Source organism: Petromyzon marinus, chromosome 25, assembly GCF_048934315.1.
Source record: "Petromyzon marinus isolate PM22_M1 ecotype Great Lakes invasive population chromosome 25, UKy_Petmar_22M1.pri1.0, whole genome shotgun sequence".
NCBI lineage: Eukaryota > Metazoa > Chordata > Hyperoartia > Petromyzontiformes > Petromyzontidae > Petromyzon > Petromyzon marinus.
The window spans coordinates 13,772,861-13,800,569 of record NC_133691.1 but is presented as its reverse complement, the minus strand read 5'-3'; the positions used below and the strand labels follow the sequence as shown (position 1 = coordinate 13,800,569).

At 48.8% G+C, this 27,709-nt stretch overlaps 2 protein-coding genes across 8 annotated transcripts in view; both read left to right on the top strand.

Annotated features, from left to right (window-relative positions):
• Positions 1-8,635, top strand: part of LOC116945810 (junctophilin-1-like) — an 80,635-nt gene extending 72,000 nt beyond the window's left edge. Inside the window, exons 7-8 of one of the 2 annotated variants that reach the window (XM_032960349.2) lie at positions 1,271-1,370; positions 2,461-8,635. In XM_032960349.2, the coding sequence (XP_032816240.2) occupies positions 1,271-1,351 (81 nt within the window). In that variant the 3' untranslated portion in view covers positions 1,352-1,370; positions 2,461-8,635. Of the gene's footprint in view, positions 1-1,270; positions 1,371-2,457 lie in introns of both variants that reach the window. The other variant, XM_032960348.2, reaches the window with a different exon arrangement.
• Positions 8,636-17,563: 8,928 nt separating this feature from the next.
• LOC116945811 (uncharacterized) overlaps positions 17,564-27,709 on the top strand; it is a 32,946-nt gene continuing 22,800 nt past the window's right edge. For 2 of the 6 annotated variants that reach the window (XM_032960353.2, XM_032960350.2), the window contains exons 1-2: positions 17,564-19,111; positions 27,356-27,467. In XM_032960353.2, the coding sequence (XP_032816244.1) occupies positions 18,401-19,111; positions 27,356-27,467 (823 nt within the window). In that variant the 5' untranslated portion in view covers positions 17,564-18,400. The remainder of the gene's footprint in view (positions 19,112-27,355; positions 27,468-27,709) is intronic. The other 4 variants (XM_032960351.2, XM_032960352.2, XM_032960354.2 and 1 more) reach the window with 4 other exon arrangements.

Genomic DNA, 27,709 nt, shown 5'->3' with positions numbered 1-27,709 from the left:
TCCCAGGGCTCTCTTGTAAATGCCAGACCGCTGTCTGCTGCTAACGAAGGCGGCCGCTGCCACCACCACTGCTTCTTTCTGATTGCCGACTCCTACCGGAGGCCACTGGCCACAATGAGAAGTGGAACTCGGCATTCCGCCAGAGTGGCGCGTGCGAGTGTTGGGTCTGCACGGTCTCGTTGATGTTTATTACACACACGTGGTGTTTTACGCAGACTCGTAATGTTGACCTGCAATAGGAGATTGCTCCGGATTGATTGTCGCGCCGGGGAGGTGTAAACAGAGGTGAGGTCAGAGGGGGAGCGACAGAATTGTTGGAAGGCAGGGATTTGTCGGCAAAACCAACACACCAATCGCACAACTGCTCATGAAGGGGCTTCGGGGAGAAAATATGACCGTCTGTGACCACACCGTGTCGTGGGGAATGTCACGATTTTTTGATGTCAGATGTAGGTGGTGTTCGCGATGTTTTGAGAATGCATTTTTTTTTAAACGCCTCTGTGGCGACCTTGTACCATACACGCGTACCCCCACCCCCCACACGAGACCCCTCCAGCCTCCGACTCCACGCTGGTTAGCAAGTGACGTCAGCATATGTATCAGGAGCAGTCATCGTGTGAGAAATAAAATAAGATAATTAGTGTGTGCACGCGCAGTGTGCTTCATGCGTTTCGACGGCCGACCGTCGCTCCGCTGGTTCACCTAGAAAGCCTTACCGAGTCTCGTGATTCCTTTCTGGGAGCGTCTTGAATAAAATTATTTTTGCGTAAATTCAAATTTCAGTTATTTCTGGACCATGACGCCAGCACACAGTGGCCCACTCTTCCGAGTGACATGAGGGGATCTTTAACGTCCACTGTGAGCAGACGGCACGTAGTTGCGGTATGATTCAAACAGACCGCACTCATCACCAGGGTAGCCAGTGCATTCAAATCCATCGTGCAGGCCTCTGGGTGATGACTAGGCCTCGAAGGGAACTTCACCTGGGGTTGCCACCTGTCAGGGAATTGGTGTCTGTGTTCACACGGCAGGAATAGATTTGCATTGTGTTTCGGTGCCGGGATTGTGTAAAACTTTGTATCGGCATAACGCACAGTTCCCATAGGCTTAGGCTGACTGAAAATATGTCCGGGGTGGATTTTTGGAAAAATCTGCAACCCTAGCTGTCTCCCTCACCCCCATCCTCCCATCTGTTCCCTACCCACATCATACCCCTCACTCCCCCATGGCCCCCACCCCCTTCTGTACCACTTTCGCCTCACCCATGCAGAGCTCCAGCTCAGTGCTGGTTGCCATGGTGATGCTGCTGGTCCTGGGCTTTGCCGTTCTCTTCGTGCACATCCTCACCTGACGCCCGCCACCCTGTGCAGGTTTGTCGCTACCGCCGTTGATACCTTAATCGCATCCCCCCACCTCCCCTCTCCTCGCTCCCCCGGTCACAGCTGACCACACCAGTTCTCCTTCCCGGTGGTCGTGGTGGTGGCTTGTTACTCAAGGTGAAAGGGGACCGTGTCCTCCTCAGTGTCTCAAGCTACAAAACAACGATATGAACTTTGATAACAGCCATCGGCTCGGCCAAGGTCTCGGCCCAGTGGGCCAGTAGCTGCGGGCGTGCGCCGAGACTGGGGGAATTGGTCCAAAGGAATGCAGGAGCGGGCGCGGAGATCCTGACAACAGAGTCTTCCCTACGGTCTGAACGTCAGGACCTCGGTGTCAGGTTTCGGCTAACGATCCCCAGATATCTCCTCATGGCTTCCTCCTTCCGCCAGCCGTAGCCGTGCCATGAGCCGCGCTGCTTCCCACGAGGCCTGGCGTGGTGACGGCCCAGGGTCAGCGCAATTCCTACCGCGTGCTGCCGCATTTGCCCCTGAGCTGTTGCTGCCTTCTCTGACCACGAGGTGGTTGAGTCACGAGCCGCCGCCGCCACCACCTCTATCGATGTGGAGGCTTTGTCCACAAAGAACATCGTGAAGCTGGCGGGGATTTGTGTGGTTACGGTCAAAAACCACCGCCGCGACGTTCCCTCGTTCCAGTCTAGGTTCAAGCCAGCATCGTGCTCCGCGAGAACATTTACTCCAAAGGTGGGCCGCTTAGGTTTTGGAGCACTGAGCTGGCACTGACATGCCAGGACGAATCTGGGTTTCAGCCGCCTGTAATTAAACCAGATTCTCAACTGTCGTGGGTTGAGAATTAGATTTTGGCAATTTATGACTACACAGAGAAAACAATGGCAATATATTTAGTTTTTGTTTAGTTTGGCTTATTTCCATCACCTTAAACACAGGTATGTATCTATATATCTTTCTCATTACCAAGCGATTAGCATTCAGAGTGGCTTTAGTATGTGACCTTTCTCGGTCTTGAAATGCAACATACAGTGTTCGCAGGGCACGTACACAGTGCGCACCTGCTCATCGTGCCCCCCCCCCCCCGTGTGCTCTCTCCCTGTCCCCACAGCAGCATCGCCTGCGAGACTGCCGACCAGAACCGCAGCTACGTTTGAGCCACCATGGATGGTTTTGCCACACCGCCACCACCATCGCCGCTGCCACGGCCACCACCATCCTCCCCAGTCCCTCCTCTCTCCCCCCCATTAACGGCCGGTAGCCGCCACCTTGGTACTCGGAACAACAACAACAACCGCCGTCGCCGTTACCCCTGGCCCCAGCGTCCCGCATGCCGCCCGCCAGCGAGCGGCTCGAGGAGGCTGGGTGAGGTGCGACCGCCCTCCACGGTGGTAGTGGTGGCAAATCGCCACAGCGAGGTGGCCGTGGCAAGCGGGCCCCGTCGCAGGCACGTGGCGGCGGTCGGGAGGGGGGAAGGTCACTGAGGAGCGATCAGAGAATCACCGCCTATTTGCGACCGACCAAGCGGTGTCTGGTACCGACCAACGTAGAGGCGCGATCGCTACAGGCGCGATCGCACGGTACGGTCGTGCGAGACGCTTGTTTGGCTGGCGTGAGCGAGTGAGCGTGCGATTCCCAAGATGTGTTGTTGGCCGAACGACGGCACACTCGCGATGTGTCGCACCGCAGAGGGGCAGAGTGAGGAGTGATTTGGGGCAGGGAAGGGCACAAGAAGTGCAGAAGAGCTGATGGTGCAGGCCCTGTTGGACATTTATGAAGCCATGAAACCCGTCCCGTGTGAGCGAGCGGGCGAGCGGGCGGCAGCAATAGTGCATGTTCTGTACCAGCAGCTGTGGGAGGACCTCACGGTGGGAGGGACCGGTGCATGCATTTCTGTTCAAAATTTTTAAAAAGAGAAAAAAATATATATATAGATTTGTTGAAAAATGTGAACGCTTGGAGCCGATTTATTTTTGTTTAGTACTTGCAACATGGCTGGTAACCGCTAGTTGTTTGCTGCATGTTGCATTCGTCAGTCGCTTGCACCAGCAAAACATATTGTTTTGCTTGACTATCGCATTACTTTTTGGAAAAAAATTAATACTTTTTTTTTCCCGCCGCTTAAACCCAATGTTGCGATTTATTTCCCCCATATTTTCTTAAACAAATGTACACTTTATCCCATGAAAGATAACCAATGTGGATTCCCAAAAAAATATATAAGCATTTTCTGTCATTTGCCTTGTTATTCTATTTATATATTATTTCCTTTGTCGGTATTTGCGACATCTTTGTGCTCTCTCAACGCTTCCTCTCCATCGTGGGGCCGACAGCGTCGCAATACTGCGGCCCGAGTTTGTGGAGGATATGAGACGCCCTTGAGCTTTCTGCCTGGAACTTCCCTCAACATGGGTCAAGTTCAGCTTGAGATTAAACCTTAACGATTTTGAGATTAATTCTGGTTGCCTATTCTCCTGCATTTTTCAATTCTCCCTCCTCCTCTTTCACCCTCATTTTGCTCCTGCTCCTCTGAGCAATCGGGCTGTCCAGCCTCGATGTACCGGCCATCGCCATACGTACAGCAGCAGCAGGAGAATCTGACTGTCTCTGTTGGAGCAGAGGTAGAGGGCAATTGTTCTTGGTCCAGTGGTGGCAGTGGCAACAGCGGTTTCCATTGTGCCGCTTCTCGGGGTTGGTGGGCACCCTGGGGATCGCTGTGGGGGTTGTGACTGTGCAGAGATGGTCGGTTCTAGAGGTCAGGCCTGTTTTGGCCACCTAGCCCCCGTGAATGTAGCCCAAAGCCCAGAGCCCAGGGTAGGGCGAGCACGCGTTTGGAGACGGCACGACGGTGAATGTGAACGCGCCAGGCGGCCGCAGCCGACGCCATAGTCACGGCCATCCCCGGTGAGGTCAAGGGGTCGTGCCGCCCCACGGCGGTGGCGTTTGTGTCACGGCGAGGGGTGGCAGTATGGGGTGCGGCGAGGCGGTTGCCGCCGCCGGGTTGATGTGCGCAGCTCGTGACCGGGGCAGCAATGTTTTGCACGAGCGAGATTGAGAAACAAATAATTCAAGGGCTTTGTGTTTCAGCTCTTTCTCTGTAGAAACGCGAAGTCGTGGAAAGTAAAGGTTTTAACGTCTTACAAGAGAGTACTTCCGAACAGGTTTTTAAAAACACATTTTTGTAAGATAATGTGCGTTGTGAATTTGCTTGCCTATAACATAGAGCTCGTTAAACAGTGACGTTTTTTGCCTTTTTCAGTGACGATAAACGCTAAGACCAAGGCGATCTGGTTGAATCAAGGGCTAAGAAGGAATATCACGAGCGTTTTGTAGATTTAGAGTTCGTTGTATCAGCAGCTTCTCGATGCTATCTAACTGAGATCCTGCAGAACAGATACGGCTTCGTGACACTCTGCCATGAAATGCGGTTTCTGTAAGTACCTTTTTAAAAACAAAACTCCAATCTACTTTTGCAACTCGTCTCCACTGTGTTGCCCGAGGCTACTTTTCATACAAGTTATAATTCCCATTAGCCAGGACACTTCCTCGGAAGAGATGCCACTCTCCTGCATCATATTTCTCGTCCGCACGTAGCTCTTATGCAGGCCTTTTTGGCCGCGTTTAAATTTTTTCTCTCCGAGTTGAGCGACGTTTGCTGGGACTGTTTCATTATCGCGGATGACCGAAACCCTCACCCTTACCCTCTTCCTTGCCACGCAGTTTTCTGTGAATATTTTATGTTACTCACCCGTTTTTTGGGCCTTGGAATGTAGGATACTCGGTTTATTATTTTTGTTTTAACGTGAGTTCCGCGTTCCGTTCCCGGTGCCTGCCTGCACACACGGTCACTTTCAGAAACAGAACTGGCCTGGAGATGCTGGGCAGGGCCTTGCCTTGTTGGCTTTGATCTAACGCAGAGAGTGGCCAGTGCTCCTTGGCGTGCCTGGTTGGTGTACTTTACTCTGAAAGAGATTACATGGGCGAGCTTCATTTGCAGCTGTGGGCTCGTGTCTCCCAGATGTTTTGTGGAAATTCAGCCTGCATAGTCATCATCAGTGTGGATTTGTGCGCAGCTGTATCTCTGGCTGAGATTTGGCGCAAGTTGTCTGAGTGGGCCTTTTTTGGGACTTGTGTAAAGTGGCCGTACGGGGTGTCATGTAAACCAAGGGGCTCAGACAGTTATTGTCCTGAAAATGATTTTTTGGAAGAGGATTTTGAAAGCGTTTCTCATTGAGCCCTGCCTCTTGAGTGCACTTCACGTTTAGCGCGTAGGGCACTGCAGCTGGGTTTTGAATCGAATCTATTTGAATGTTAATAAATAGATTGTTTCAGCAGTGAATATGTAGTGTTCGTTATTCCACATAGAAGTGGCAATTTAAAGGAATCATCAGTTGCTTGGGAAATTATTGAGCTTTGCAACAAACAAAAACTGAAAGATCAAGATAACAAACACGATCTTGTATTGGCAGTTGGCAGTGAAAACATTGAATAATTATTTTTAGACAGATTTTATTTTGGTAATGCAGCTGCCAAATAAACGCAACCAGAGAAACGCAGATTGTTAGGTCATGCACATCGTGCATTTACATTTGTAAATAGATTTCAAAAAGTCGCAGTGAAAATCTACACCAGCTGTGAACAGAACCAAAAGCCTTTATACCCCCTCGAGTCAAAGGAGAAACATACAGAGAGAGCGCAATCGAGGAAGTGACTCCAAGGGAGTTCACGTGACCAGTGGCGCAAACAGATTATACAATTTGGGGCACGGAAGAAGGGCCATTGCCCGGGACGTCGCTCACGATTTTGTTTACCTTTCAGGGCCACAGTTCTATTGACGAATGCGTGGAGTTTTTGATATTTGTCTTTTATGCACCACTGCCAGCGTGGCAGCGTCACACACACAAAAAGAGTAGGCGATAAGTTTTCTGAGCTCAGCTTTTATTTCAGATGAATACCTAATAACATTGAATGCAACTCAAATAACATTGACACTGAGAACTATGAATTACTTATTTACAAATTAACATTTAAGGAAAATCTCAAACGTGCTCTGTGAAGTTCTGCGGTCGTCTGAACATGACAACCCCAGTGGACAGACGAAGAGGTCCGAGAGACGCAAAAGCCACAGCACCGGCACATATCCACGTCGGGTGTTTTTATGAGAGCAGGCACAGGTATGGATTGCGGTGTTTGATTTTTCTTGGTGTGGAAGCAGACACCTTTATTGCTTTAATGCGATCGGATGCGGCGGCGTCATTCGCGGCGGCGGGTGCTGCAATTGAATCCTCGCCTCAGTGTGAACACTCTCTCATCATCATCTCACGTTGTTTCGTTGTTGCAACGCGCTGACGTTTCAACAAAAAAATGACGGTCGCGATACTTGAAAGTTGAGCCGAGGGTTTTGTAAAAAAAAGCCACTTTGTGCCAAACCTTCGGCTCTTGTGAACTAGAGGGTTTAGTTAGACGGCCCTTTTATTTAAAATGAGCCAGGCCAGGTCTGATGGGTGTCTTTGTCAGGCATGGCAAGTTGGGTTTTATTAATTTATCTAGTGTGTTTTTTTCCACTCTGTTCTCCTAGAACTTCATTGGCCATGTCTGGCCTGGGCAACCCAAAATAATCCTGGGTGGAGAGATTTGTGGTTCGTGCTTTGCCTCAGAGCAGCCGAGCTCACTTGCTAGGAGGTCCTCAGAGGTCGGGGCAAGGCCCCGAGTCATGCAAACATCGGCAGGCCAGCACCACAGAGTCATCACCACCACCACCGCCACCAGTAACACCACAGCCACCAACGCCACGAAAATTGCAACCGCCAACCCACTACCACCACCACGACAACAATCACCAAAAACACCAAAGGCAAAGATCCCCCGTATAGCTCTAACAGCAACTAAGAAGGCCGGCACGGCATACAGGGGGTGGGTGGCTAGCACTACGTCCGGCCGCCTTTGTCTCCCTAGTTGCGATGTTTACACACAGCACCAATACTCATTTGAGGCTGAGTCGACCAAGGGAGGCCCTGGATCAGTCACTGGTGTTGACCGTGAGCGGGAATCGAACCCGGGTCGCTGGGTTCATAGCACGGCACACTTACCGCTACACTACCGCTCCCCGTAAACACCACCAACACTATCACTAACACCATCAAAACACCACCGCCAACCCATAACAACCACCACTAGCATCACAACAACCAAAAACACCAATAACACCATCACCACTAACACGACAATAACCAACACCACACAAACTCCTTCTCCATTAACCCAATGAGCACCACAATTACCACTCACACCACTGATACCACAAAAAACTAACGCCAGCAAAAACGCCACAACCACTACCAACTCCACCTTCAACACAACTGCAGCACCAGAAGGAATGCTCCTACACAGGTAGCCTTTGCCCGCTGGGCAGCTGCTCATGTGCAGTACGACAATGAAGAGTCGGGTGGAGTTTGGTGGGGTTCGGGGTGGACATCTGGGTGTGTTGTTGGGTGTGGAAGCACCTCCTCTGGTGGCGGTGGTGGGCCAGTCGTGCGGTCCTCTGCAGAAGACACCAAATGGAAACGCAAGTGACATTTTGCTGAAACTAGTGACGGTGCGATGTGGTTTGGAAGGGTGGGGGGGGGAAGAGATTTTCTTTCCTTGGTTAATTATTATTAATTTTGTTGTTGATATATTGTTAATTAAATGAACATGATAATATATTCACTAATATATGTTGAGAGACAATCTGGAGAACAGAGATCGCGACTCAAAGGCGGCAGAGCGTTGTACGGTTTATGAAAGCCCGTGTTCAGGAGACTAGAGCGAGATGGAGTTGTGGAATGGAATGCTGCTAAGTGTGCTTTATCTAAACTGCCATCACGAGAAAGGGACTGGCTTCAGTTTCTGCTCACAAGTCCAGATTTCCCGTACGTGACACGCGCGCAGCGGGTCCGTCGGTCGGTCGACCAGCGGACCGAGGGCCGACAGCGCACGGAGTCGCTCGACGGGTGGATTTTTCGAAGGATTTTTCTCACCGACATCACGGCGTTATTCGATGTTTTCACAAAATCGTTCGATTCGAGCAAACGAAGCGGTGACTGTGAAATTAGGAATACTGGAGGTTGTATGCGGAGGAGGTGGAGGGCGCGAGTGGGTGGAATGGGCCCCTCCTCCTCCTCGCGCACCACTTAAAAGTTTCTGGATTGTCCTGCCACGTTTGTTCCTGTATTGTTATTGCCTATGTTTCACAATGGGTTCAATGGAAATGTGGCTACTACAGTTTAAATAAAAGGAGGATTCTTAAAGTGCTGCCGCATTTCATTTGCTCTTGGCTTCTCGTCCCGCGGGGAAACGCCGACTCCTTCTCATGGAGCGCCCAGCGCGTCTCGTCTTTGTGTGAGTGCGTGCTCGTGTGTATGGGGGTCGTGTCTGTGTGGTGCGGTGAGATAGTGGTTCGCACACTGCTATGAACCCGACTCCACCCGAGTTAATTCCCTTCGACGGCCAAAATCAGTGGAGACTATATGAAACAGTCCTGGGGTCTCCTCTATGTTGACTTAGCCTAAAATGAGTGTGGTGCAGTGTGTAAACATAAGTACTGGGGAGACAATAGCGGCCGGGTCTAGTGTTGGCCACACCAGTGTACTTATGCCCACCTTCACGGGTGCTCGCTAACAGCACTTTCTCCACCAGTCTATGGAGGCTACACGGGGATTCTTTATCTGTGTGTGGTGCACGTGTCCAATGTTTAACGTGTACTTGTCAGATGTTTTAGATGGTGTTATCATTCCCTGACTCTAATTTATTATCCTTGTTCCTCTCTCTGTCTCGGTGAAATTACAACCATGCATCTCGCCATGCTTCTTTGTGTAACCGTCAGCTTGCGTCCCATTTTTCTTTGATGATCATGATGATGGCCATTTCATTGTCATCATCCAACAGGTTGATGCTCTGCAGGAGAACCCTTGCCTCACAATTGGAAGGTTGCCTGCTCAAATCCGGACAGGGGTAAACGTAACCCATCATTTCATGCGTGGATAAATTAAGCGACCACTTTCTGAGATAAGTCTTTGGTGTCCTTTGGCGAGAATGGGCTCCACGTTTTCACCGCGAGTTCAGGTCTACCAGCAGAGATCAGCATTACTCATTCAAGCGGTGAGCATTAGCCAGTTACCATACCATGTGGATTCACGTAGCATCAAAATGTGACCACACGTAAAGACACTGTACGGTGTACAGCAGCAGTGGGCATCGTTATTTTACGAAGAGACGAGAGTCGGTAATTGGCGGAGGATACAGGCCAGAGACTTGAGCCTGAAACCCAACCATGGGTAAGGGGGGAGTCGACAGCACGACGGTGGTCTTGGAGGAAGCGAGTTACACTTTTGAATTAATATTGAAGACATGCACGTGCCGTCCGTGTCGTCGACTGCGGCGGGGCTAGCTGTTCAGCACAGCAGGCACGGGCGTAGCAGCTCCAACGCGTGAGCCATTTTGGCGAGGAGGAGGAGGTGGTGGAGGTGGTGCCGCCCCATGTCGGCGTCTTCTGCCTCCGCGTTTGATCTGATTTCCGAAGCGAGCCCGTTCTGTGCACGCACTGGCGCATGCGATGGCCGGCTGGGAACCACCAGAAAGGGGTTTAATTTGGCCTCGGCGGGCGCCTCGCGTTACGGCGAGCCCGATATAACCACGGCCGCCTCTACCCGCGTATGTACACACGCGCGCATGTGTGTGCGCACACCGGCACACACTCAACCCGCGCCTCAGCGCTCCATGTATGGCTGGCGGGTTAAAACGCTCGTTCAGGGCCTTCTTCAAGCACACTGAACCAAAAAAGAAAATGCACGCTAATTTAAAAAAAATCTCAATATTTACACTGAGGCGGCGGTTTGCGTGTAATGTTTCCCCCCCCCCCCCCGTTTAAATTGCACAACACGTGCGCTCACGGTGTGCATACTCACAACGCGGTGACACGGATGATAACCCGCGTTGCAACCGAGACTTTGCTTTTGAAACACCACTCTCACGCGAACGTGGAAACCCCCCCCCCCACTCCCGTATATTTGTCGGTCTTGATTTATGTAGCGCGCCATCCACATCGATGAAGGCGTCGCAGGGACACTGCAGATAAAATTAAGTTTACGCGAATGCAAAAAAAGTCGGACCATACAAAACACAAGGCATGCAGTTTAATAGATATAAGCAAAGCAATGCACCCTTGGTCGTGCACTGTACATTTGAAAACCAATGCATGTATCCGTGTAAACAGACGGCGAGTGGGAATTTTTTTCACATCTAAATGAGGAATCACATCACAACGGTAACACATCGCGCGTGTGTTTTTTGTGTGTTTTATGGTGCTGGGATGTGTGTGTGTTGGGGGGGGGGGGGCTGAAGTCGCGGAGAGCTTGGTGGGTGGTGGGGGCCTGGGGAGTGTGCCGGTGGCACAAGCAGCACGTGCTCGCATCAGCGTGGGCTGTTTGATTGAGATTATAGCACGAGGCAGCGAGCAGATATTATTGGAGAGACACTTATAGCGAGGACAGCTGTGTATGCTTGTACTGGCATTACTTTGGTGGGAACAGACTGACAACTGCAGCGCATGTAAGCTCAGCTAGGCAGTGCCCAAAATATCCATCCAGCTCACCTAACACTTTAACTTGCACCTTGTGCGCCGCAAGATAATCTGCGCAAGAGCTCTCTCTGCTGATGTGCTTTTCACAAGCGGCACCACAAGCGCTAGGTGGCGTCTCTGCACAGGCAAGTGGGCAGTGTGTCGTTACCCCCCCCCGCCTTTGTCTGAGATTGTATCGATCCTCCCACAACTTCACCGCCTCTTCTTCATTGACCGACTCAATGTGGTCCATCGAAGTGAGGTCCCTCTCTCGCCCATAGCTTAAGACGATTTGGGTGTAGGATTACCACCTTTAGTTTTCTAAGGGACCGTCCTTCTTGACTTAAAGCTTTCGTGAATGCAGGAATTCATATTCTTTGGGTCTTTCGGTAAAGTCAAGTAGATAGGTTTTTCTTTGAACCTATCTACGTGACTTTACCGAAAGACCCAAAGAATACCGCCCTTCTTGTTGAAGAAGTAGCTGCCTTCCCTGGGAAATACGTAAGTCTTCCGAGGACAATCAAAGTCCCAGTTTTTGTCAGTTGCATAATATTAGTTTTTACTCCCATGACATGTCCTGATTTTTTTGTATCAACGTACAGTCCGTTGACCAGATCATAAATGAGAAGCACCTGAGTGATACTACTTTAATTGCACCTGATTTTTGTTTTGTATTGATTCGGCCAATACATCTGAATGTTGTAATACCCCTAGCGAGAGCGGTGGTACAGTGGATAGCGACCTGCGCTATGAACCAGGTGACCCGAGTTCGCATCCTGGCCTGTACTTTTTATCTGTACTCAACTCGAGAGTGAGGGAGGAGGTGGGGTTCTCAATGTACAGGTGGCACTGAAAAGTAAAAAAAATATATTCTCTAAACCTATGGAGTGTTTGGTCTTGACCTGTCATCACAACGGATGCGCTGCCACATTTCCTAACAGGTGCCACTGTGGAACGTGGGCACCATGCCCATTGCCAGAGCACATGGCTTGTTATCAAGAACATTGCCTTAAGAATTATTGCTCCCGCTTGAGATTAAACTCGGTCCTTAAGTGTGGCGACTTATTGGAGTGAGCACGGGCACCAGTGACTGGTTAAAAAAAAGAATCACGTTAAAGTTCGTTTGATGCTTAACTTGGTTAATGTCCAGATTGGACAATTTTGAAATATCGGTTTGCCTATAGTGCAACTAACAGCCCTCATTGCAGAGGTCGTAGGGAAGTGCAGCGCCCCTTAGCGTGGACAAAGAGGTAATTGAAGTGAGCTATAAGTAGCTCTGTGATAGCTCATTGCGTGGGCCGTTCTCTAACACGCGAGGTGGTGCACTGCCTTGCATGAGGTCCGAACTGACACTTTGTCTCTGTTGTAAATCCATGGGGAGGTGGGGGTGAATAAGGGAACCTAACAACACAAACTTCAAAAAAATCTTGCCCATATCGTGCGGTCGGAAATATAATATTTCACTATCACGGAGGTCTCGGTGAATTTGTTCGGAATGATTCAAGGAGCAACTGGAGACGGGGAGACAAGAACACGTCAATCCTGCTGCTTCTGCATCGACTGCTGCATCTTCTCGCGTGGAGGGGTAGATTTCTCCGCGCCCTCTGCTGGAAATAGCGACTAATCCGTGCTCATCCATCAGCGGGGATTTACTGGAGGCGGACTCGGGGGAGCGGGTTCGGCAGGAGGGAGGCGGCGCCCTTGCCACGACAGCTCCACAGCTCCCACTGCCTCGTTATGTAATGAGGCAGAGAAACAACACAGACAGACGCAGCGATGGCGATGGATATACAGACACGGACAGGCGGACTGACAGAAATACACACGCATTGAGAAAGACACGCATACACTCGCATGCATACAAAGACAAAGATTCCCCATATAGCTTTAACCGACTGTTGTGGGCCAAGTCCTGCTAGCGAGAAACTATTAAGGCCGGCACAGCACGCGACGGGGTGGATGGCCAGCAACACATCCGGCCGCCTTTGTCTCTCCAGTGCTGATGTTTACATACCGCACGAGGTACTCATTTGAGGCTGAGTCGACCTAGAGCAGGGGCCGGGATCGGTTCAGAAATTCGCCCGTTATTTGGCGGGAATCGACCTCGGGTGGCCGTGTTTCTAACCAATGCTCACACACACACATTTACAAAGACACAAACTCCCAGACACAAACTTACACACTCAGACAAATATCCCTGGTATAGCCTTAACAGACTTAGGGCAAGTGCTCTCAGCGAGCGATTATCAAAGCACACGAGGGGTGGGTGGCCAGCACCACGCCCGGTCGCCTTTGTCTCCCTAGTGGCGATATCTACACATCGCATAGGGAGCTCATTTGAGGCCGAGTCGATCTAAGGCACACAACTAACACACACACACAGAGACATGCAAAGACACACGCGTATAAATTCACACAAATGCACGCACAGATCAAATTACGCATACGCTTGACAACCATTTTTGTGCACGCACAGATTTATCAGCGGTGAGCTAATGTGGGTTTTCATCTGGATGGCCTAGCACCCGTCATGGAAATGTGCAATTTGCACAATGGGATCAGGTGCCTCTAACATACAAAAACGTGAAGACGCATTTTTCACTTCATGGTATTGTTTTCTAAAGGAGGTGCTGTGTTTACTGTCATACCTTTTAACTGGCCGCAACCAGGGGGCATGCCACACCATGAAAATACGATTGAAAGAGTGGGTTGTGATTTCTGAGGCTCATCAGCAGCGAGTTGCCCGTTCAACAAGTGCCAGTGGTTTGCCTTGATTTTTATATTCAAGAGCAACGCCACGAGGACCATGAAGCCAATTCAGCGCAGTACAGCAACATGGCTCAAATGTACGTTCTGTTAGTGTGTACTGGATGTGTGCGGGGCTACTTTGTGGGCAGCGCAGCGTACGCTATTGTTGCGCTGTACTTCTATACTCCCACCATCTGATATCCCCGCCTTCAATCAACCCGCGCTGACCAACCTGGAGAAGTTTTGTAAAATTAACCTCACGACCCACATGGCGTGGGCTCTCATCCAGCAGTGGAATAGCAGAGGTTTTGTACCTGTGTATATTTTTCCGTATTCTCCCGATTATAAGACGCACCGTCCCCCCTTTATTCTAAAGCAAACGTTTGGGGGGGGGGGGGGGGGGAGCTGCGTCTTATAATCCGGTCGATTTGGTGTATGTAACCAGATCTGTATAACTGTCAGAATCAGAATCTTTATTTACCCCGGGGGAAAGAGCTGTGAAGCTCTTTTTCACAGGTACATCTTACTTTCCGACGCGTCTTATCAGAATGCGATAACTATCTGTATACAAGCAACTGTATTTAATGTGCAATACACGACCAAGGCAACAACAACAACAATCACCACCACAACAAGAACTCTCTCCTCCAGTTTTAGACTCGGCTCTGCTGTCCTCTGGTGGGGGTCCATGGTCATAGCGCGTGTTTGCTCCGCGTGTTTGCTCCGCAAACTCAACGAGATACTCTCCTCTCGGGTAGTCGTGCGACCAGGGACGGATTAAGGTTCTTGTAGGGCCCTACGCACTTCTGTTTCGTAAGCCTTCAGTGATGACTTTCTACAAGTTGGTACCGCCGCTGTCACTCGCTTGTTTTACACGAAGCACAACACCGCATTGTCTTCCCTTGCACTACTCTCTATTGAGAATGAGATTGCGCGAAAAACACCAATTCAAGATTGTTATTGCTATGAAAAAATATATCTCAAAGTTCATTCTCCGGTGTTAATTTTTCTCTCACCTTATGAATAAAACATTGACATTGACATGACTCTGCCTCTTCGTATATACACTGTGCATTGTGGTGCCACGACAACGAAGCCGCTCCGTGGGAGCCGTGCCTGCATCGGGGGTGCTGCGACAGAGAAGCCACCAGGCTGCCGTCACAGCGCTTCCCCCGCCACCCCCCACATGAACACACACTCACGTAGGGCCTCGTGGGGGGTCACCTGCCCCTGAGTTTTCACCCGAGGGCCCCCTCGTGGGGGTGCTCCACGGTTTCTCAGGGCCAGGGAATTGGCAGCCCCCCCCCCCCCCCCCAGGCCGAATGGCACTGCGGCGCCGTGGATTGACTTAAAATTGCACGGCCACGGCGAACTACTGAGAACCGCAGTGAGGAAACAGCCAAGGGCACACGCGGACCAGTAGGCAGGTGGGGGGGGGGCGGTACAGGTTGATCCCTATGATGCGGTGCACGCGGCAGGCCGGCAGGGGGCGGGGCGGCACAGGCCCACCTTTAGGTGTCGGAGGTTCACTTAGCTAAACAATGGGGGGGGGGGGGGGGCGAGGCGTCGGAGGGGAGGCTCCTGAGTGGGTGAGAAGCCAGCGGATCGGCGGCGCGTAGGCTCTGAAGTTGGAGCATAAAAAGAGATGAAATTGGGAAGCTCGTTTTATTTTGCTTGGGGTCTTCTGGAGAGAGTGACCGAGGAGTGATTGACCCCTGCTACTCGAACGTCCGTGAGACGGGTCACAGAGCAGCCAGGTCCAGCCCCAGCAAAAGCCACGTGCAGCCTCGCCTTTCAGCGACCTCCTACACCTCGAGATCGGATCGTAAGTACGAAGAGGAGAGGTAAGGCAAAGGGGGAAATTCTAATAGAGAGAGTGAATAGAGGGAGGACAGGCTACTGGAGTATTAGACCGTAGAGAGAATGGTTAGATATGCCCTGCTGGTCCACACTGACACAGATAGGTTGGCTGCATTAAACGAGAGAATCAACCACCAGTAGACATTAAACCGTGTCGTGTTGTCTCTGCGAATACGGAGAGGGGTGCGTGGGGTGGTGACCCTGCGCGCCGTGGTTTCTTGTGTTTGCGCGCGGGTGTGTAATGTAACCGTCGTGTGCGCGATCGACGCGTACGTTAACTTGTGAGCCCGTGCGTTGTGGTGTCCCGTGTATTCTGGCCGCGTGGGTACTCTCGCCACTGCACAGCTCGGGGTTGGCGGGTACGAGAAGGGCACAGCGGTGTATTTGTAAAGTGGTCAGTATAGACATTTAAATCATGCCACGAGGGGCAGCCGCGAGGGGGGGAGAGCAGGAGAACGGGGGGGTCACAGGACAACGGGGAGGCGGGGGTCAGTCTCCCCAACAGCATATCATTGCTATATATACGTATATTTATTCAAGAAGATATCTTTGTTAATTTTTTCTTTATCGTACAAACAATCAAAACAGTAAAAAAATCGTCGTGGGCCCTCAGCACAGTGCCTATTGGATAACTCGCCTTGTTCCTGTCCAAGGACGACGGGTGGTGTATTGCAGTAAATCTGAAACTTGCAAGCGAAAATCAGACCGTGACGTGATATTCATTGCATCCATTCATGTGCAATTTGGAAGGCCGCGGTGACACAGACCTATTCAATTCAAAGGTTATAATCCCTTGTTCATCATGACGTCCTTTTTACTTCTATGTCTCAATAGCGTTACGGATATCGCGTGACGTGAGGGTTCTGCCTTTGTAGTGAGGGTTGTAAGTTGACGCCGAGGAGGGGGGAGGAGTCGCCTCGGCCCCACATGTGGAATGACGTTAGCCCCAATTAGTATGAATGGGAGGGGAGTCCATGTGGAGGACGTCACCCGTTCATGATTATTAATGAGGGGGGCTGGTCGACGTGGATTGACGTCACGCGCGGGACACACATTCTTGGCTCATCGTAGTAGTAAATACGGCCCTGGGTGCGACTGTGAGGTCATAACCCAGAAGAGACCACGGGACACATTTATGATGAATCATTGTACGATTCACAAACACGAGGGAGGGAGGTGTCATCACAGTGACGACACACTCCGCTACTCCTGACGCCATGATCGGGCTCGACCACCTCGATGTAAAGAGGAAGAAGACTCCAAAGATGAAGATCCCACTATAGCATTAACAGACTCTTCGGTCAAGTTCTGTTAGCGAGCAGCGATTATGAAGGGCGGTACGGCACACAAGGGAGTGGATGGCCAGCACCCCGCCCGGGGCCGCCTTTGTCTTCCCAAGTGGCGATGTTTACACACCGCTACACCAGGTACTCAATTTGAGGGTGAGTCGAGCTAGTTGAGGAGGCCCGGGACCAGTTCAGATAATCTTCACCGGTGTTGGTGACCGTGAGCGGGAATCGAACTTGGGAGGCTGGGTTCGTAGCGCAGCGTAGCACTTAACGGGCAAGGTCACCGGACCCCATTAGGTGAGGGAGACTCGACGACAGCGCACCGCGTGTACTCGGGAGTTTGTGGCAGGGCCGGCAAACAATCGAGCGAGAGAAGAAATCGTTGACGGAGGGGGTGGACGCAATGAAATCCGCTCGCGCACAGGTGGATCAAACAGTACCTTGCCGGACTTAAGACGTGGCGCTTACCGTGGGGAATGCCTTCAACCCAGCAGTGGATTGCTGCTAACTCAGCAGGGGTACGACACAATGAAAAGAACAGCCAATGCCCGCCATTGGCTACTAAGTGGCGGTGACGTCAACACGGCGTCTGTGCCAGACCAGGTGCACTTTGAGACCACGTGAACCGTCGAAGGCTCGCTGAGAGGCGGCCCCCTGGACAGACCCTGCATGTATCATGGGTTGACTGGCAGATGCACAAAGCTGTGCCCCCAACGACACAATCACTACTGCCAGCATCACCACCATTTACCGAATCTGCATTCACATTTGTCATTTCTTTTACTCGTATCCATACGATTTATTTTCCCATAAACCACATACCCCCATTGCAATGTATGAGAATAAACTTCAACATTGAGGGAATTTCCTTAATGGTGTTAATATTTGATTTTAGTTTAATATACAGCATTGCCAATTCAGTGCATTCTCGACTGCCACTTTGTAAACTGGGGTTCGGTAACTTACTTTGCACGTGCATAACACATTTCCTATAAAAGCACAGCTTTTTACTTCCCGATCGAATCGATTACCATACATACACGTCTACCCAATACATTATTATGAATAATACTTTACATGCAATTTTTAAAATTATTTCGGAGAGCGTCAAGAGCGGGAATCGAACCCGCGGTCCCCCTGCTGGCGTCGCTGGTCCCCCCCCCGCCCAAACCAAACCAAACTCAGCGAATAATCCACGCGGGCCGCGCTCGGCGCTCGATTAACGCAGCCTGCGCGAGCCCGGGACCCGGATGCTCGGGCAGTAGCCAGCGGCAGCAGGCAGGAGTAGGAGGAGGACGAAGCAGAGGGGAGACGCAGGCCGCGTGTACCGTCTCTTACACCCCCTGCCACCCCGTCCGTCAGTGCCCTCCTCGCCTCTCAAGTGCAACAAGCCTCAGTCGGCTCGGTCAGCGCGACCATAGCTCGTCCTCCTCCCACCCCAACCCACCCCGTAACGCGAAGAGGCGGAGCGGCGGCCGCACCGACTCATGGCCGCGCTGGGCCGCCCGAGGAGGTGATACCGCGGACCCGCGGGCAGAGCAACGAGCCCGGGCCCAGCGATGAAGGTGCGAGCGCTGCAGCGGGAGAGCGCCTACCGCTGGTTTGGCGAGTTGGATCCCGCTGGCCGCCTCGAATTCCTGTGCGGCCTCCTGGACCTCCTGAACCCGTTGGAGCTGCGCTTCGCCGCCGCCTGCCTGGAGGAGCTCGCTCGCAAGGACCAGCACTCGCTCCGAGACGCCGAGCTCAGGGCCAACAGTGCCGCCGAGCTGCTCAACGGGGCGGCCCCCGGCGCGGGCCCTGGCGAGGCGACGGCCGCGCGATCTGATCTCGGGGACGCGGCGGTGCGAGGCCGCCTGCTCGTGTCCCTCGCGCTGCTGCGCTCCGATAACAGGGAGGCGGCCAACGCGCTCTACAGGACGCTGGGACCCCCCAGGGACCCCCGCGGGAATGGGGCTGCCCAAGCGGGCCAGGCGGGCCAAGCGGGCCAGGTTGGCGTTGAGGCCCAGGGCCTCCCGCAGACGCGGCGGGGCGCGGCCACCGGGCTCGCGATGCTCCTGCCGTTTCGGGCCGCGCTGGCCTCCGGAGAGGCAGGCGCCAGGGCCGGCCAGGAGCTGGTGCTGTTGTACACCATGGCCTCTAACCACCCGGCCTTCGCCTTCCACCACAAGCAGGCTTTCAGGCTCACGCTGCGAGAGCTGAGGAGGGCGCTGCGCCAGGCGAGGCGGGGAGACAGGGAGGTGCGTGGCCGCCCCAGGTTTTGGTGCCCCAAGGTGGTTACGGGCCCCATGTCCCCAACGTGATATTGGGTCAAGTTGTGTTTCGTTTGTTTAATTGGTGGCGGTTTCTTTTAACACCTTAAGCGGGATTTATTTTACACTCAGTTTTACGCTTCATGTCATGTGATTTCAGGGGCTTTACATTTTAAGGTACATTTTTTATGCAGTTGTCTCCTGGTCACAATTTACAGATCCCCAAACTCACAACCGTCATCTGTAACTTTGCATTAAACACTTTCATGTTAGATAAAAAAAGCCTTAGTAGAATTATTTTACTTGGGTTGATGTTTTACGTCATGTCAGTGAAGGGAAGTGGAAAAGTGCGTGTTATGCAACTTCCCTCTGGTGTACATTTGAACACATTCCTAAATTTCGCCATGTTCATAAATAGTATTTGATGAGAACTATAAAAAACTTACAAATATATATTTTGCCAGGTAATGCCCGCTGAGCTCTATAGCAATTTTCAGAAGCCACCTGGCCACAAATGATAGCTCAACGAAGTCGCTTGTCACATGGAAATGTAAAGCAGCCAAATACTATTAATGCATGTTTCTAAATGTGGAGGGAAAACCCGGAGGATCCGGAGAAGGATCCACGTAACCACGGGGAGAACACTCCATATATACAGGCGTCATGGTCTGGATCGAACCCACAACCTCCTTCATACCAGGCGAGGTAGTTAACATATCTCCACCGTGGCGCCTATTATTTTTCCAGGAAAAAGTGTCCAATTGCACTAATATATTTGACTCATTTCTGTTTAAAGAGCGTTTTGTGTCATGTCGGAGGTAATAAGTGCCTGAAAGCAAAGCGACCATTGGATATTCAGTAAGGGGATGTCACTCAAAGGTCTACACAGACCGGTCCACTCGCCTATCCGCTGTGCTGCCACCTTACCATTGTGGAGCCCAGTGGGTTTGGGAGTCTCATGAAATGGATGGAGCATACAAGGTTAATCATACGTTGAAATCGGTGGATATAAGTGTGCATGCACAGCAATGAAAATTACATAACAGGTTAACAGTTTAGGAACTGTCCCTTGTGTAGATTACCAAATCCTGAGTATAGGCCCAGATAGAATCTCTCACTTGTGTTTTACCACAAAACTTTACTGGTACCACATGCCTTTTGTAGTCTATAACAATTAATCGATAGCACCGTTACAAATGGATTATTATATAACTCACATGTAATCTACGTAGAAATGTGTATGACTTAAGTTCATTATTTAATGTTGCACCAATTCAGAGTAGAATGGACTTAGCCCAAAACATTTGGCTATTGGTGTTTCTCCTATAAGGCAGTGTTCATTGGGAGCGTGGTGTGCATTGGTTTATTTAATTTGTGCCAGTACACCACTGCCAAGGCGAGCCCTAAATTTGTGTGTCATATCTCCAGTCCTGTACCCTGTATCCCTGTGTGTGTACTGGTGGGTGGCTGGTTGCATACATTATCTTTAGTGAAAGCAGTTTCATTTTGTCATTGAAAGCATATTTGGAGAGATAATTACTTAAGGTATTTTATACCACTGCTCTCTTTAGTATGGCATTTGTACATATTGTGATAATGTACAAGCTCTTTTGTCAATACAGTTCTGTTTGTGGTTCATGTTACTATTCTGTGGCACACACTGTAATGTGCATATTAGAGTGTGCCACAGAATAGTAATATGTACATTAAGTGTGTATTGATTTTAACTTGGGAGGATTTTCATATTTAAGTGTTTGGAGTTTTACATATTTTGTGCCAAATTCCTTTCTTTCAGATTTTTTAATTAATTTGCCTGATTAATTATTTTCCAAATTTAAACAATAAATTAGAACTATTTAGCAACTTGAATGATTTAAATGTTTCTGACATTTAAACATTTTTTTAAGTAATTTTATTTTTCGATTTAAAGCTTTCGTGACTGCAGTGATTCATCTTCTTGGTTCTTTCGGTAAAGTCACGTAGAATGGAAATAAAATAATAAAAATAAAACATAAAATAAAATTCTCACGACGTTTCAGCCACAACACAAGTAGCCTTCTTCAGGTGAAGGAACACAACTGTCGGGACGTCAGCGCTTCAATGAACGCTGCTGAGCTTCGCAGCGTCTTTTAAGCTAGGTGGGAGGAGCAGAGCGCCTTGACAAAGGAGTTTACATATCAACAGGAGAATTTAGCATTGAAATAGCTGTGGTAAAGTGTTGGATTAGCAGGGTGTTAAAGTCAGAAATGAGCATGTAACTGGGAGATTACCATGATGTTAATGTGAGGGATTAGCATGTAACTGGTCACGGAAATAGCTATGTTAAAGTCAGAGTTTACATATCAACAGATGAATTTAGTATATTGACGCTAAAGGACTGCAACTACCCAACTATCATACAATAAACCGATGTGAAAAAAAGCTAAGTATAAACTACATCAATATAATACATTTACTCAATATATTCTTCAATAAGTTGAGCTATTAACATAAAGTAACTGGGTATACACTACACTGGTTAAGCAGTGTCTCACCAATACATACTTCACTTGGAATGGAACTTTCTACAAACAAACTGAGGGCACCCAAATGGGCTCCCCCCTATCTCCAGCTATAGCCAACATTTTCATGGAGAAATTTGAGACTGACGCCATCCAGACTGCCACTCTGCGCCCAACGTTATGGAAGAGGTACGTTGATGACATTTTGTCATCTGGCCACATGGCCGGCCTGCTCTAGACCAATTCTTCGACCACATCAATTCCATACACCCAGTCATCAAATTTACCATGGAAGTTGAAAAAGATGGCAAGCTACCTTCTTTGGATGTCCTAATAAAAAAGAGACCTGATGGTTCAATGAGCCACTCTGTCTACAGGAAAGCTACCCATATGGATGCTTATCTGAAACCGGATTCCCACCACCATCCATCATAGAAGAATTCTCTCATCAAGACTCTGTACCATAGAGCCCAATGCATATCCGACCAGGAACACATAGGCAGTGAACTCAAGCACGTACACCAAGCTCTTAAGGCTAATGGTTACTCCCACTATACAATCCGCAAAGCTATCACTCAAACCATGAAGAAGGACCGTCTTGAGGAGCCTTCCAAAACCATCACTTTACCCTACTTTGCGGGGATCACAAAAAAGATCTCCAAAATCTTGAATAAACACAAGATCCAGGTCCGTTTCAACACATTACATTAAATCCGTGATCTGGTTCCGTCTGTAAAAGATGTGATTTCAGACATACAGTACCCTGGTGTCTACAAACTAAGTTGCCTCTGTGGTGGTAGTTACATTGGAGAAACCAAACGACATGTCTCGGACCGCATTCGTGAACACAAAGCAGACCTTTGTCTGCAAAGGTTCTACACGGTAGGGCCAACACCTCGGCCGTGGCAGATCACTGTTATAATTCAGTAGGCTCACATGACAATGACTTCTCCAAGACAGAGGTTCGTTGCAAGCCATCGGGCTACCATTAGAGATTCGCTCATGAGGCTATCCACATATACAAACACAGAGACAATTTCAACCGAGAAGATGGATTCTGGCTTAGTAACCACTGGAAAGATTTGATAAACCATTTCGGGTCTTAATTGATTGTTCATGCTTACGGTGGCTTTCAGAGAGCATACATTAATTTTTCGTCACCCCCCTCCTCTTTTCCGAACATAGATGGACTCGTCCATCTGAACAAACTGTTAAATCGCTATCCGTGGTGCTAACGTTTAAAAATGAATAAAATACAAACCGCCACTTTCAAATGTTCTTGCCGTTGGTTTTCACACCTGATGATGACTGCTTGTGTTACAGTCGAAACGTCATGAAAATTTTATCGTTATATATTTTATTATTTTATTGTTTCCCTTCAACGTGACTTTACCGAAAGAACCAAGAATATGAATCACTGCAGTCACGAAAGCTTTAAATCTAAATTTAATCAATGTTATCAATAAACTCAATATACTCTCCAATCAGCTGAGCTACTAACAATAAGTAGTTATACATTACAATTCCATGTCGAAAAAAGGGTGGCGGTTTTTTCTTTTCAACGTTAGCACCATGGAAAGCGACGAGCTTTGTTCAGACAGACGAGTCCATCTATGCTCGGAACGGAGGAGGGGAGAGAAACAGCCACGATGCGCTGCTCTGTGCTATGTTAATAGCTCAACTTATTGAAGAATATATTGAGTACATTTATTATATTGATGTAGTTTATACTTATTTTTTTTCACATCGGTTTACTGTATGATAGGTAGTTGCAGTCCTGTAGCGTCAATATACTAAATGCATCTGTTGATATGTAAACTCTGACTTTAACATAGCTATTTCCGTGACCAGTTACATGCTAATCCCTCACATTAAAATAATGCTAATCTCAGTTACATGCTAATTTCTGACTTTAACACCCTGCTAATCCAACACTTTAACACAGCTATTTCAATGCTAAATTCTCCTGTTGATATGTACACTCATTTGTCAAGGCACTCTGCTCCTTCCAACCAGCTTAAAAGACACTGCAAAGCTTAGCAGCGTTCATTGAAGTGCTGTCGTCCCGACAGTTCTGTTCCGTCACCTGAAGAAGGCTACTTGTGTTGTGGCCGAAACGTCGTGAGAATTTTATTTTATTGTTTTATTTTTATTATTTTATTTCCATTCTACATGACTTTACCGAAAGAACCAAGAAGATAATTTTATTTTCTTAAATGTTTTTTTTTATTTTTTTATAATTTAATACTTGTATTTCGTTTTTTTTATATACATTTCATTTTAGTCTCTAAAAATATATTCTTTAATAGCAATCGCACTTCGTAACCAGGAAAGCCTCATCAGGTCTTATGATTTTTTCAGGAGGGCCCTGCAACTTGGCCACTTCTTTTCGAAAGATGTTTTACTTCACGTGAGAGGAAACTTACGGACAGGTTTACGAATCCACTTGCTGTTCTACCAAAATCTTGGCCCCATACTTTAGTAGCCCAGTGGGTTTTAGAGTTTCATAGAGGTGTGGTTAATCTGCCAACCCTTGTCTCTAAAGATCTGGATCACATGCGTGCACTAACGGTGCCGGCTGTGAGGTGAGTGCAGACAGGAACTTGAAGCAACTCGCATTCGTATACTTGTGCACTTGCAGACGTTAGAACACACAATCACCCAAAGACAAAGATCTCTGATATAAGCTTAACAGCAAGTGATGTTCGCGAGCACCTCAATCTTTAACACACTGGTACATGCAGACATACACCTACACCCTACAGACTCACACTCTTGACACTCGTACACACTCAAACCAATGGCGGAGCCAGGATATTCAGGTAGGGGGGGCAACCCCTCCAGCAATGAAAAATGATAGGAGTTGTTAGTAAGTAAGGACTTGTCCCTTGCTTTTTATTCGACGCATGTACGGCGATGGCGCAGCCATCGATTGAGGGTTGGATTCGAACCGTGTATGATCGGCATCGCGCTCGCTGAAGGTATGCCTTTAGGGAAGTCGTGTACTGTATACGCAACTACACACAGTTCTGAGTCACTTATAACTGCTTTGCCGTTACTTATTGCCAATTATGGACTCAGACTATTGTCCTATCATCTCATAGAGTCCCTGGCACATAATAATATGCTACACAGTGGCAGTGGGTGTCGCAAAATGCCGATTTATAAAAGGGAAAATATATTAAAGGGAAATTTGTGAATATGTGTGTCTGTTCAAAATGTTTAGTGTACTTCCCGACATGCAACAAATTTTAAATTTGCCATGTGGGTGCTTTCCAAACTGTACACCATGCAAAAATTATAAAAATACACTTTTGTATATTTTTTTTTGGGGGGGGGGCGTAATTATGCATATATTTTGCACGGCAAGTGAGCTTGTGACGTGACATCTGTCATGTGACCCGTATGCGGAAGCGTCACGCAGTGTGGCTGCTCATGTCACGCATCCCCCCCCCAACCCTTTGTGGATAAAAAATACAAATGTGTTGCAGGTCGAAGGCGTTCTTCGCGCAGCATTGGTTTATTATTTCAGTCGTTTACTGCCGTATGCACCCTGAAAGTTGTGTGTGTCTGCAGCAAGCGCGTGTATGTGTGGGGGGAGCGGTAGTGTAGTGGTTAGCGTGCTGCGCTACGAACCCGGCGACCCGATTTTCATTCCTGCTCACGGCCACCACCGGTGACAATTATTTGAACCGGTCCTGGGCCTCCCTTCGGTCGACTCAGCCTCAAATTAGTAACTGGTGTGGTGTGTGAACATCGCCACTTGGGGGACAAAGGCGGCCGGGCGTGGTGAATCCAAGTCCCGGGCGAAGCCGGGTAGTGAAGCTAGTTACTAATAAACCACAATGATCCAATCGAAATAGGCGATTTCGATCGGATCATTGGGGGGGCACGTACCACCCCCCCCCCCCCCACTGGCTCCGCCAGTGACTGAAATACTCACATACTCATTCACACCAGTTATGTCACACTGAGTTCACTTCCACTTGAGCACATAGAAGTGGCATATCAATTCTATGACATCTTTCAGATTAATCCCAAATATATTTTTTCCCAGATACAAAATTTAATTTCCCAAGCGTTTCAGATGTTTGCTGATTACTCACAAAATTAGAATAAAATCCTTGTTTTCATGATCTAAATTTTACACATCAAATTAAACGTCAACATTTTTTATATTTGTTATTAAAATGTAACATAAAGCAGCCAATGTCTACATAAATCAGGTTCTTGGAAAGTGATGTCTTTTTTTGTTATTACGATGGGAGCCATGGACAGATGAAACATTAACGTTAACTGCAGTTTTTATAACTTGACTTTTATCAAAACTAAACTCGTACATTTTGGGCAACAGAGGGAAGTGCTGCAAAATCTGTTCTTGTACATTACATCCATGCTCTCCACCTTCGGCACTGACCAGCATGGTGAAGTATGGTAAAATAACCCCCATGATTCACCCAGCTAGACAGCGGCCCTTCATCCAGCAGTGGATTTACAAAGGGGCTGTACATATCCAGTCAACCCTGCATCAATGTACAGTTGTCCCAGATTCCCATCTGGTTATTATAGACATAAAACTGCAGGCACTACTGTATCTTAAAATCTTTGCATTTGGCTATTCACACATGTCAATACCGAGCCATGGAACTAGTTAAAACAATTTCTATTTTGATGCTGAACAACCCACACGTGTGTGTGTTGTGAAGTTGCTCTGCAATACAGTATCATGGTACACATGTACTTTACCGTAACAGGGGGTTTTAAACCTTTTTACCAGGACTGAGAAAGAGAGTGCTGTGTTAGGCAGACGCGTTCTTGGGAAACTCTGTATACTGTGGCCTTGTCAGTGACCCTTCATCCTCCTGGTGGCAGACCTATGTTTGACCTCATGCCTGACCTCGCTCAGCCCTAAGGCTTTAAATACCCATGGCCCGGCTGGTACAGTACTTGGCGCCTCGGATGCGAGCCACTCCGTACGTCAAGTGCGATTAAAAATAAACGCGCACCGCTTGCCTCTTAAAACCACCGGAGAAGCCACTGGCTGTTTTGAGCCTGCACATAAGCAGCAGAGAGACGGTCTATGTAAATTACTGAAGGCGGGGTTTTATTTTCTGGCTCTTCTGGCAGCGCAGTGCTGTGAGATGCACTCTGCTTGCCAGTAATGCAACAGTAGAGCTGTGTCATTTGTCTCGGGAGAAGGGAGGAAACGATTTCCCCATTGGTTGTTCACCTAAAATGCGTAACGTGTGTATGTGCAGGCTTTTTGACAATAGAACTGTTGGATGAGGGCCGTCCGATGTCATGCGTATCGTCGAGGGTTATTTAGCCATTTACTTGGTCATGCTGGTCATTGCGGTTTTTGAATTCGTTCTGAGCATAGAAGTATAGTATAACAGTTGATTTTGCAGCACTGCCGTCTGCTTCCTGCTACACATATCCAGAACTTCTAACACCTGTAATCCTTGGTAGTACCAAGCCTTGGTGTAGGGCATATTTCGAGTAATTTAGTCATAGGAAAAACGTGTAAATATACCCATAATAAAGTTTGCCACCCACCACCAGCCGTGAGATTGCTTTTTACTGTTGATTCGAATATAAAGTAGCATACATAATGGTAACAAGTCTGGGTATGTTGGCTCGTGCGTCCTAAATGATGTGGAACTTTATTTATTTTTCAAGTCTGTACTTTGTAATGTAGGTTATGAAGAGCACAACTGCAACACGTGTGTGTCCGTGTGTGTGTTGTTTTTTTTGGTTGGTGAAGAATTCTAGGAAGTCGGATCCTGATGGCGAAGGCGTTGGCGTGGACAGAGAGGACCACTCGTCCGATGGGGGCCCCGAAGGCCTGGAGCGGCTGCTCTATAAAGGTAGCCGAGGTGTGTGATGCTGCCAGGGAAAATCATGGGTATGTCAAGCTGCCCCAGCGACTTGTCTGTATGTTGACCTGCAGAGTACGAGGTAATCATAATAATTGTTTAAAATTGTATCAATACATTTTTCATGTGAAGGCCTTCCCTCGGCTATGTTGATGTCTTTTGGTTGACTGTACCTCACCGCGCTGGTCAGTGCAGATTGATGAAGCGGTCGGAAGCCCAAGATCGATCGGTTCTTACAACGC